Source organism: Pteropus medius, unplaced genomic scaffold (assembly GCF_902729225.1).
Source record: "Pteropus medius unplaced genomic scaffold, Ma_sr-lr_union100, whole genome shotgun sequence".
NCBI lineage: Eukaryota > Metazoa > Chordata > Mammalia > Chiroptera > Pteropodidae > Pteropus > Pteropus medius.
Genome location: NW_024346150.1, coordinates 1,795,320 through 1,807,140, shown reverse-complemented (window position 1 = coordinate 1,807,140; position 11,821 = coordinate 1,795,320). Strand labels below are relative to the sequence as shown.

General features: G+C 38.3%; 2 protein-coding genes and 1 pseudogene across 12 annotated transcripts in view; 1 reads left to right on the top strand and 2 right to left on the bottom strand.

Moving 5' to 3' along the window:
- Nucleotides 1-3,703, bottom strand: part of LOC120612923 (atrial natriuretic peptide receptor 1-like) — a 100,702-nt gene extending 96,999 nt beyond the window's left edge. The window contains exon 1 of the mRNA XM_039875598.1: nucleotides 2,787-3,703. The gene's annotated coding sequence lies outside the window, so the exon portion shown is untranslated. The remainder of the gene's footprint in view (nucleotides 1-2,786) is intronic.
- Nucleotides 3,704-3,835: 132 nt separating this feature from the next.
- The window catches only part of APTX (aprataxin), a 35,499-nt gene continuing 27,513 nt past the window's right edge, over nucleotides 3,836-11,821 (bottom strand). For 10 of the 11 annotated variants that reach the window (XM_039875587.1, XM_039875588.1, XM_039875593.1 and 7 more), the window contains 2 exons: nucleotides 5,902-6,005; nucleotides 3,836-5,130 (listed from right to left, as the gene is read on the bottom strand). In XM_039875587.1, coding sequence (XP_039731521.1) covers nucleotides 4,976-5,130; nucleotides 5,902-6,005 — 259 coding nt within the window. In that variant the 3' untranslated portion in view covers nucleotides 3,836-4,975. The remainder of the gene's footprint in view (nucleotides 5,131-5,901; nucleotides 6,006-11,821) is intronic. The other variant, XM_039875595.1, reaches the window with a different exon arrangement.
- LOC120613048 (uncharacterized) lies at nucleotides 11,467-11,585 on the top strand (annotated as a pseudogene).

Here is an 11,821-nt window from a genome sequence, read left to right as displayed (position 1 = left end):
CTGGAGGTAAAATTTGTTTGCTTAAAAAAAAAAAAAGTTAACATCTCAAAATATAACTGCTAGAATACTCCAATTCAGAGTCTAAAGGACTTTGAGAGCCCTTTTCTCCAGCTCTGACTTAAGATGTGTTATAAACTGTTCAAGGTCTATTCTCCATGCTCTCATAGGTGTTCACTTGCTCAGTTTCAGGTGCCAGTTCAGTTCCGTCACATCATGTCTACCTTCTCTTATAGCAACAGAACTCAATTATAAATTTGCCTTCTTGCCTGAAGTAACCATCCACATTCAACGCTTTTTTAATAAAATTGTTGCCTTGCTGGCTATGAGGGGGCCAAGATAAAGGAGGACAGTCCCCAATGGAGGAAATACAACTCGGCATCACAAATGTCATTTACATGCTCTCAGCCAGTATGTCCCCTACCTTGAGAAATTTCACCCAACTATAACACAATGATAAATTTTGGTTACATCAGCATTAATTAATTAATTGATTGATTGATTTTTTTTTTTCCCTAGTGAGAATGTCGACAATAGCCCACCTGGGAGAGGAGTGGCATAGTCCCTATATATCTCAATATTTCACATCCTTTTTCTGGCCCCTCCAAGTCATTATTTGCATCTGTTCTTCTAAAAAAAAATCTATCACTCAAGGTCACTGAGTAGCCTGGCTGAACAAAGAATGTAGAGTTGGTCACCTCTTCCAATTTTCCTTCATTACATCTTATAAATTACACTGTCTGTGGTAGTCTCTCCTTGGTTGTAGTTTCTTATATTATTTTGATTTTAAAATTGATATGCTAAACTTTATAGCATTGTTGATTACGTGAAAAATTACACTGTTTTTACAATACCTATTTTGAAAATATTCACTGGGTACTTTTATCTGAGCTTTAGTTAATTGTTCTGTAATTCTCAAGTACACTGGCTGGGGCCTCAGTAAAATCTCTTCTTTAAGAGTACAAATGGCAACAAGCTGTACTGGGTCTTCAGCAGTTTGTACTGTTAACGTGCTGTACCCAAGAAATATTGCTACGCCCACTGTCCTGGGATACAGCCACGGTGCAGCTCATCTATCTGTGCTGACGACTAGTACTGTTCTCCCCTAGACATTACTTTAGTAATATAGGCCCAATGCCTTCTAGATAGCTTATGATGAGTCTGCCAGCCAGGGTTCCCAAACCCCTCAGACCTGCTGAGGAGTCCCCATTTTCCAAGACTTCTGCCTGAGTGTGGTGGCTAAACTGGAGCCAGCAGCTCCTGCGCCTGAATTCCATCTCCAGCCAGAGGCCCCCATAATGTACACATACCAAGGGGCTGAGGGAAGGGCACTGAGATCAAAGGAGAGCATCCCAGAAACATCCTAGAGATGAGGTCTGTCCCCCAGTAATCCCAGGCACTGCCTGAAATCCCAGACACATGGTGATGACACTTTTCTCCAGAGCAGAGGTTCTTAAGCTGAGGTCCATGACCTCTAGGGAGTCTATGGAAGCATTTCAGGGGCTTCATAAACTCCTTGTTAATGCATATATAATGTGCACATGCACATTATTCTGGGGAATAGGCTTCATGGTTTTCATTGTATTTTTTTAAATCTAATCTATGGAAGAATCTTAAGAATTCTGGTCCACAGTCACGCTACCCTGAACAAGCCTAATCTCGTCTGATTTCGGAAGCTAAGCAGAGTCGGGCCTAGTTAGTACTTGGATGGGAGACTACCTAGGAAGAGCAGGTGCTGTAGGCATAAAAAAATAATAATAATAAGAGATTGTAAGCTGACAAGGTCCTTGCAATCTGTTACTGGGACAGAAAGAGGCAGTTAAGCCACAGTTAGGACACAGGTGAGCCCTGAATCCCTGATATCCAGCCATATCCAATATGTGACATTGTCAGATGCCAGGCTCCAGGAAATGTCCCTGAACCTACAGAGACTCCTAATGACCATCTGGTCCTTGAAAGGACATCTGTAACTGGATATCTCAGAGTAAGACCCAGAAGAGGAAAAATACGTATGCTCTGAGCCTAAGCAACTGTGTTCATCATGGGTCCTAGGCCTCTGGGACTGACCTCTGGGCAGGAAGAAGGAATGGGAGCCATTGAAGAGGAGCAATCATCAGCTCCAGACCTAAACCCTCCAGACCTAAACCCTGGGGCCAGAGGAGCTCCCCCAATCCCTGCAGAAAGGAAAGGCTTGTCCCTGAGGCCAGTCACTCTCCCTCATCTAATGCCCAAGGTCTCCCAAGATCCTGAAATAACACTTACCCTGCAAAGAAAAGGAAGGTCCACAACTGGCCCAGAAAGCCAACCAGAAAATGGTATATGTACCCTGGCAAGGCACAGCGTAATCCGGAAGCTTCAGAAATGCAAGGTGCTTTAAAGTCAAAGGTTCATTTATATTGTGGTTCTCAAACTTTAGTATGAATAAAAACCATTCTGAATGTTTGTTTCATAATATAGATTTCTAGGCCCAAGGTATTAAGATTCAGTAGTTCTGGGGTAGAGCCCAGGTGTTTACACTGTTTTAAAGGAAACTAGTAACTCTGATCTCAGGAGTCCATGGAGTACCTCTATAGAAACAAGAATTTCTAGGGGCTCTAAGGCATCGAATGTGGAGAGGGGGATAGATCAAGTGATCCCTCTTTCCCAATCCCCACCAAAATAAGAACAGAGGCTTCCAGTTACCATTTATTTAGTCCTTCTCTGTGCCAGATACTATGCTAAATCTTTCACATTAACTACTTTATTTAATCTCTTATAACCCTGAAGTTCGGAGAAAATAAGTAACTTACCCAAGATTCCTCAGCTGAGTACCAGAGAGCCAGGACTGGGACCTAGATCAGAATGCAGAGTCTGTTCTTAACCGACATGTCCATGTTGTTGAAAAGTTTCAATGCCTAGTACCTGATGACAGCAAAGAAGCAGCCATAAAACTACATCCCCGTTACAGCTGGGTTAGGGGAGAACCCCACTGACCACAGGGTAAGTAGGCATCCACTGCAGGAGAGGAAGCAGACATCTAGAAGGATGGAGCCAGACAGGATAAACTATGATAACTGGGCTAATGAGGTAAGGACTACGGCACTGAAAAATGTTGGGTAGTGACAGGTGGAAAAAAGAGGTTTTAAAGAAACTGTCAGAGAAATCAATGAAACACCATGGAAAGCTTTTGGTCAGCGCAGGACCAAGGCCCCTGGGGTTCTATGGCCCCTGCTGGTTCACACTGCATTTATACTCTTCAACTAACAGGGAAAATGAGTTTAATGCATCATAACCAAGACCAACTTTGGAGCCCAAGATCCTTTATAGATTATTAAATCCTCTTCCTTTAAAGGGGCAAAACCATTTGTGACGACATGGATGGATCTTTAAAGTATCATGCTAAGTGCAGTAAGTCGGACAGAAAAAGACAAGAACCCTATGATTTCACTCATATGTAGGATATAAAACAGAAAAAAACAAATGAACACACAAAACAAACTTACAGACACAGACAACAGTATGGCAGTTACCAGAGAGGAAGAGGTCAAATATATAGTGGCAGAAGATAACTAGACTTGGAGTGGTGCGCACACAGTGCAATATACAGATAACTACAGAACTGAAACTTAAATAATGTTATTAACCAATGTTATCCCCCAATAAATTTAATTAAATAAAAAAACAATAAAATACCCAAAAAATTTAAAAAGGGGCATAAAAATAGTACCTACCCCCACAGACTTACATACAGAAAGAAGTAAATAATTTGAATAAAGTGCTTAATGCCAGACACACAGGAGTTGAACAAGCGTTAGCTGCTGTAATCATTAATTATTATGAATTATGACTCACCAAGAAATCATTGTAGTACTTTGTTTATTTGTGAAAGACACTGAACTCGAATGTGGTCTCTAGGATTGAGGCTCTCTTTCCAGAGAGGCATTATTGTTAAGGGTGTTCACTTTTTTTTTTTTTTAATAAATTCAAGAGCAAAAACGGCCACATCCAAAATAGATCAACGGTTTGATCAAAACGACATTTTAGATTTCTTTTTACTTTAGTTGTGACGTTATCCAAAAACCAACTTGATCCAACTATTCCATCCAAATTTGCTCTGAGGGAAAAATGAAGCTATGGGGTTCTATGCAACTTTTTCATTCAACAACTACCTTTTCATGCATCAGAACTTACTTTATGATTGTAAGCTGAACTACCTAAGAGAAATGCCCTAAACAGGTGAACTTTATTTTCAGACAACAGATCCAAACAGGCCAGCAAGAAGACTTGACAGCTAAACCGTGATGAATACATGGCTGAGTATTTCTTCACCATCCAAGAGCCCCTGATATTACAAGAAAGTCCAATCTCTCTACCCCCTCACTGAGCCTGTTTGCTCAGAGTGAAGGAGAACTGATAAGATGGACTTCCTGAGAAGGGAGCATTTGGGTGGTTTTGGATAGAAAGGAATGAAAGGGACAGAAGAAACTAAGACTCCTCACGAAGGAGGGAAAGAGAAAGAATATTACAGAACAGATTAAGATTATAGAAGATGAATTAGTACCTTTGGGATAAACAAGAGACCCCTCTGACTGCTCTGATGAAATGGTATCACATGCCTCTGGGGAGGGAGGATAAATATAAGAAACAGAAATATATAGCCTGCCCTCTGCTTCCATATCCTATACTAGGTCAGTGTGAACATGGCTTGGCTCCCATTCACCAGAACTGACGTGGATCCTGGAGATGGTGGTCAGGCCTGTCCCAGCCGCCCTCACCAACCATTCATGACAAACCCAAATTCCTAATTCCTGAACTGTTTCAAGTCACCCCACATTGTAGCTACTCAGGAATAGAACAAGCTTTGTTTAAAAAAAAAAAAAAAACCCTGCATGTTTTAATTCAAGAAATAAGTAAAAGTTCACAAGCAATCCAGAACAGGTGCCAGGAGTTTGCTCTAAACAATCAGCCATACTTGGTGCAAAGTTCAAACTCCACAGAATCACTTTGGCCAGTGCTTCCTGAGATGTTCTTTCAGCTGAGGAATGGAAGGCAGCAACTGCTGGCACTCGTGACAACGGAGGGGCAACTTCAAGAGCTCAGGCATCCCATCTCGGACAGTCACTCTGCCAGCTTCTTGTACCATCTCCATCACAGCTGCAAACAAGGAAAAAAAGTTCAGAGCCCTGCTACTCTGGAAAGCCAATATAAGACATAAAAATTAAAATATAAAATAAAATAAAGGAAATCTAACTCCAAATAAAAATATGCCAGGTATCTAAAGCTAGTAAATTTGAGGTTAGACTCACCATTGGGGAAATGGGCTTCTAAATGGGCTTTGGATTCTAAATTTGAGGAACCTATTTTTGAGATGATTACATTCCTTTGAGATACACTTTAAGCAATCCATGTTACTATGTCAAAGGTTTCTCACAGTGCTTTACCCCTGGTTGGTCCTTGGTCAATGGTAACTGTCATTGTTAACAACCCGGCACACTGAAGTTTCACAACATACACATCAGGGAATGCTTCCTTTTATGTACACAGCTTTCTCTTGTTAACACAGGGCAAACCCCAAGCTTCTGCCCAACTGATGGCAGAAAAGACAAAGAACTGTTCAGAGATTTCATATCTATGAACTCCAATAATTCTCAGGACAATTTTTAAGTCCCCTCTTGTTATAAAAAACACTCTGACAAAATGACCCTGATTTAACAACTTTATAGGTCCCCCAAGAAGGCTGCTCACAGCAGTGTCAATCCTACTACAATCCAAATAATCCAGTTTCTTTTAATGGGGCTCTCTTTCTAGGGGACACAGTTATACATGGGTTTTTGAGACAGGTTATTATGTAGGGAAATAACTGAATCAAGAAGAAGAACAGATAAGAAAATGAAACAAATGTAAAAACCAAAGAACACTGTTTACCTTGTGACTCTAGGAAGTAATCTGTATTGAAAGAATTCCAATGTTTTTTGTTTTTAAGACAAGGAGAATCAAAATCCTGGCTGATCACATGAAGATGTACGTGGCTAGTTGAGAGGGGGAAAAAAACTGACGATTAAATGCATTAAAAACTAAGGCAGAATCAAAATGGCAAACAGTAAAAGTATGAGTATGTAAAAGATTGACAGTGTTTCCATTTAATTCAATTCATTCACTTAAGAATATTTAACATTCCTTAATTACCTACTAGAGCCAAGCACTGTTCTAGCACTGAGAATTTAGCAGTGAACAAAATGGGAAAGGCCTCTGCCCTTACAGAAATTACATTCCAATTGGGGGAGACAAATAAAATATGACAAATAAACAAGAAAATTCCAATCATTAACATTGCTAAGAAAAAAAATAAAACAGGGAAATGGGATAGAGTGCCCAGGGGGTGCAGGCTGACTCTTTAGCTAAGGTGTTTGGGGAAGGCCTGTCCCAGACAGTGATTTGGTGCGACAAAGTAGCCAGGCAAACAAAGATCTGGGGAAAGAGGGTTTCAGGGAGTGAGGGGCAAAGTACAGTGGGGAGGCCAAGTGCAAAGGCCCTGAGATGAGAAAGAGTTTAGTAAAACAAAGAAACATAAAGAAGATAATACGGCTGAAACAGTTGGAGCTAAGGAGGGTCTTAGAGGTCAGCAAGAGGTTTGCATTATATTCTGATTACACTGGAGAGTCACTGAAGGATTTTAAGTGGGGGAAGGCTATTATCTGACTTATACTTTTAAAAGATGTCTCTGGCTGCTGTGTGGAGAAAGGACTGTAGAGAGGGGTCAAGATGGATGGATAGAGAGACCAGCTGGGAGGCTACCACAGCAGTCCAGGCCAGAAATAATCACAGCTTAAACTAGAGCTATAATAGTTGAGATGGCAAGGAACAATCCAATTTTGAATATATTTTGGAATAGAACAGGACTTACTAATGGATTGGCTGTGGGTTTGGGGAGGTGCCACCTACTAAGATAGAGAAGCTTAGGGGAAAAGCAGGTTTGGGGAAGAAAATCAAGAGCTCTCTTTTGGATGCCTCTATGTGTAACTTTGACTCTTAGAATCAGTAACACTTTACATTCCCCCAATAAATAATCAAAACCAATCAGTACATGTGGGAATCTAAAATGGAATATAAGCAGTAACAAACCTAATTGTATTACATGAATTTAAGAACCATACTGAAGGGGGTCAGGAAGAAAATAACTAACCTAATTATTTTTGCTGAATACTGTAAAGATAAAAAGAACTGTATACAAACACTGTGCTCTAGTGAGTAAGTCTTTCTCACAAAGGTATGGGTCAGCAATTCTGTAAGTATTTCATATGTACACAGTTGACCTTTGAACAATACAGAGGTTAAGGGCACTAATCCCCCCCCCTCAGTTGAAAATATGCCTATAATTTTTTACTCCCCCAAAACTTAACTACTAATAGCCAGAAGCCTTATCAATACCACAGTTAACACATATTTTGTATGTTATATGCACTATATACTGTATTCTTAGGAAAAAAAAAAGCTAGAGCTAAGAAAATGTTAAGAAAATCATAAGGAAAATACATTTATAGTACTATATATATTTATTGAAAAAAATCTACACATAAGTGGACCTGCACAGTTCAAACCCGTGTTGTTCAAGGGTCAACCGTACTAGGATTGAATAAATAAGTAAATTTATTGTAGCTAATGAAAGCCAGATTTCTCACTGTCAAAGAAAGATGTTACAATAAAAAAAAAAGAGGGAAACAAGAATGAACCTTGTGGAGCTGGTCTGGAATCAGAGGTATCAGTATGAACTCATGGTTTTCCACATACACAGGTAAATAAATGGAAAGATGTGTGTTACCGGTGTGGGTTAGGATTCATGCATTTATTTCCTACCTCTATCTGCTGAGAAGACTAAGGAGCAAAGACACCCTAGAATCAACACTACAGAAACCTAGTGCCCAAGTCTTGGTTTATAAATATCATTCTCCAATAAAAGAACTAGGGCTCTTCAGAGGGCCAGAACAAAGAAAATATAAGATGAGCCTGGTACATCTTGTTCCAGAAAATAAGGGGCCCGAAAATAAGGACGGGCTCAAAAAATGTTGGAGGCAAACCCAAACTGATACAGGAGCCAACCTACAGTAGCTTCCAATGACCAAAGCTGGAACGATCTGAGAAACAAAATAAATGATAGACTGAATTAAAACCTACAGAATAAAAATATCTATGAGTCCATACTGATAAATAATTGAACAAATACACAATGGGGGAGAAGGAAAGGCTTTTGCATAAAGAAGAATTCTAATTAATAAATTAAAAGGGATGAGGGAAACATAAAATCACCGTTAGGTAAACACCATAGTAATAACTGTTGCAGGCAAGATCTACCACAGAGATGATAAAATCACTGGGCATACTTTGAGAAAAAGATAATAGCATAGTCACAAAATATTCAAGATATTCATCAGTTACAAAGGAAAAATGGTAACTTTGAGTACAGAAAACAGATAGACACCACCTTAACAATATGACCAAGGTTACATCATGAGTAATAAACCAACTTAACATCATGCATTCCTTGATATGATGCACTGAAAAGGATACATCACTTCTGCGGCATTTTGGCAAAAAAAGAAAAAAAGAAAAAGAAAAAAGCATAACCTCAATCTAATCATAAAAAAACATCAGATAAACCTAAACTGAGAAACAACCACTAAAACAACTCATGAAAAGTGTCATAGAGGAGGAGGAACTGTCACAGATCAGGGGAGACTAAGGAGAGACAATAAATGCAATGCAGGATCCTAGACTGGATCCTGGAGCAGGAAAAGATTATTTAAAAAATGGGTGAAATTCAAATAAGGTACAGAGTTTAATTAGTAGTTATAGAAGATTTCTGTTTTGCTTCATACTTTCCTTTTTATATTTTCTAAATTGAAAATATATTACTTTTATAATAGAAGAAATTATTTACCTTTTTTCTGTTATTTATTCAAAATTATATCATAAAGAGTGATCATAAAAGGATATGTGACTTCACTTAGTGCTCATTTTGTTTCCCACCCTCACCTGCCACAGCTCTTGTTTTTAGCATACTTCTTAGCACAACAGCATTTATTATATGAAAAAGGCATGGACACCATGATCACTATGTGAAAAAAGCTCTGTAGTCAAGGGCTCTGTTAGTCACAGGCTCTGCAGCTTTAGGGAAACAGGATTAGGGGTGACTTTTTGTCCTAAATTTTTTAATAAAGTTTTAATGATAATTTTTTAAATGAGGTAAAACATACATCTACCCTATGACGTAGCAATTCCACTTCTAGGTATTTATCCAAGAGCAAAAAAATAAATTATGTCTTTGATACACACAATATGCATCAATCTCAAAATCATTATGTTGACCAAAAAAAAACAGACGAAAACAGAGTACACATTGTATGATTCCATTTACAGGAAGTTCTAGAACAGACAAAACCAATCTATGTTGAAAGAAATCACAAACACTTGGGGGTTGAGGGGAGGATTAACAAGGAAACTTTCTGAGATAAGGATGATAGAAATGTTTAGTATCTTTTATTAAAATTACTGGGCTGTGGGGAGTGGGGAAGGTAGACGGGGTAAAGAAGGTCAAAGAAATCTAACTATGGGAGGTGAACATACAGTGTAAATATATATATGCTTTACTGTTAGAGTGTACAGCTGAAACTTATTGGATTTCATTAACCAATGTCACCATAAAAAAAAGTAATAATAAATAGCTATTTTAAAAAAAATTATTGGCATGACATTGGTTAATAAAATCAAATTTCATGTGTACAATTCAACAATACATCTTATGTATATTGCACTGTGTGTTCATCATCCAAAGTTAAATTTCCTTCCATCACCAAATATTCAACCCCTTTTACCCCCTCCTCCCTTTCTTCCCTCTAGCAACCACTAATCCACTATCCGTGTCCATGAGTCTTTGTCAGCTTTGTTGCTTTCAGTTTTATATCCTACATATGAGTGAAATCATATGGTTCTCAACTTTTTCTGTCTGGCTTATTTTGCTTAGCATGATTATCTCAAGATCCATCCATGTTGTCACAATTGGCAGTAATCTCTCCTTAGAGCTAAGTAATATCCCATTGTATATCTGTACATCTTCTTTATCAAATCATCTATTATAGGACACTTTAGTTGCTTCCATGTCCTGGCCACCATGAATAATGCTGCTATGAACATCAGAGTACATATATCTTTGTAGATAAATATTTTCAAGTTTTTTGAGTAAAAACCCAGAAATGGGATTGCTGGGTCATATAGTAATTCAGTAATTCAATTCTTAGTTTTCTGAGGAACCTCCATACTGTCTTTCATAGTGGTTATACCAATGTGCAGTCCCACCAGCAGTGTATGAGGGTTCCCTTGTCTCTGCATCCTCTCTAACACTTGCTATTACTTGTCCTTTTGATGATAGTCATTCTAACACGTATGAGGTGGTATCTCATTGTGGTTTTGATTTGCATTTCCCTAACAGCTAGTGAAGTTGATAATCTTTTCATGTCTGTTGGCCATGAGTTTGTCTTCTTAGGAAAAGTGTCTGTTCAGGTCCTCTGCCCATTTTTTGACTGGACTGTTTGCTTTTTTACTGTTGAGTTGTATGAGTTCTTTATATATTTTGGATATTAGGCCCTTATCAGAGGCATGCTTGCAAACATATTCTCCCATTCGGATGGTTGCCTCTGCCTTGTTGATGGTTTCTTTTGCTGTACATAAGCTTTTTAATTTGATGTAGTCCCATTCATTTATTTTTGCTTTTACTTTCTTTGCCTTTGAGGTCAAATTCATAAACTCCTCTCTAAATCCAAAGTCCATGAGTTTAGTACCTATGTTTTCTTCTATGCAATTTATTGTTTCAGGTCTTACATTCAGGTCCTTGATTAATTTTGAGTTAATTTTGGTGTATGGCACTGAACAGCAGTCTAATTCATTCTTTTGCATGTGGCTTTCCAGTTTTCCCAGCACTATTTATTGAATAGGCTTTCCTTTCTCCGAAATGTTCTGTATCTTGATCAGAGTAATAGTTACATGGCATATACATTTGTCAAAATTGATCAAATGATAAATCTTACATATTTTATTCCACGTAAGTTATGCCTCAACTTAGAGTATTAATGTGGCAAAAATGTGGCACAAAAATTTCATTAGATTAAAGGAGCCAGTAATCTAAGTCATAATTAACCACCTAAATAAAATGTAAAGAATATTGGGGGCCTAAAAAAGAAAAAAAGAAATTCTGATACCTGCTATAATACAGATGAACCTTGAAAGTATTATCCTAAGTGAAATAAGCCAGTCACAAAAAGATATAGATACTGTATGCCAATTATATAAGGCACCTAGAATAGTCACATTCACAGAAACAGAAAGTAGAATGGTAGTTTCAAGGAGCTGGGGAGAAGAGGGAACACAAGACAGAATGAGAAAATAAAGTTTTAAAAAACAGATGGTGGTGATGGTTGTGCAACAATGTAAACATATTGAGTCTACGGCCAAGCCACCCTGAACAAGCCCGATCCCCTCTGATCTCAGAAGCTAAGCAGGGTCAGGCCTGGTTGGTACTTGGTTGGGAGACCACCTAGGAAGACCAGGTGCAGTAGGCGTAAAAAATAAAAAATAAAAGATTGCAAGCTGACGAGGTCCTTGCAATCTGTGAGGTCAACCAAGGGTTGCCTCGCCTAAAAAAAAATTTTTTAAATAAAAAAGTAGAAAAATTAAAAAAAAACAATGTATTTAATGCCACTGACCTGTACACTTAAGAACAGTTAAAATGGTAAATTTTATGTTATGTATATTTTATCTCTCTCTCTCTCTCTCTCTCTCTCTCTCTCTCACATAC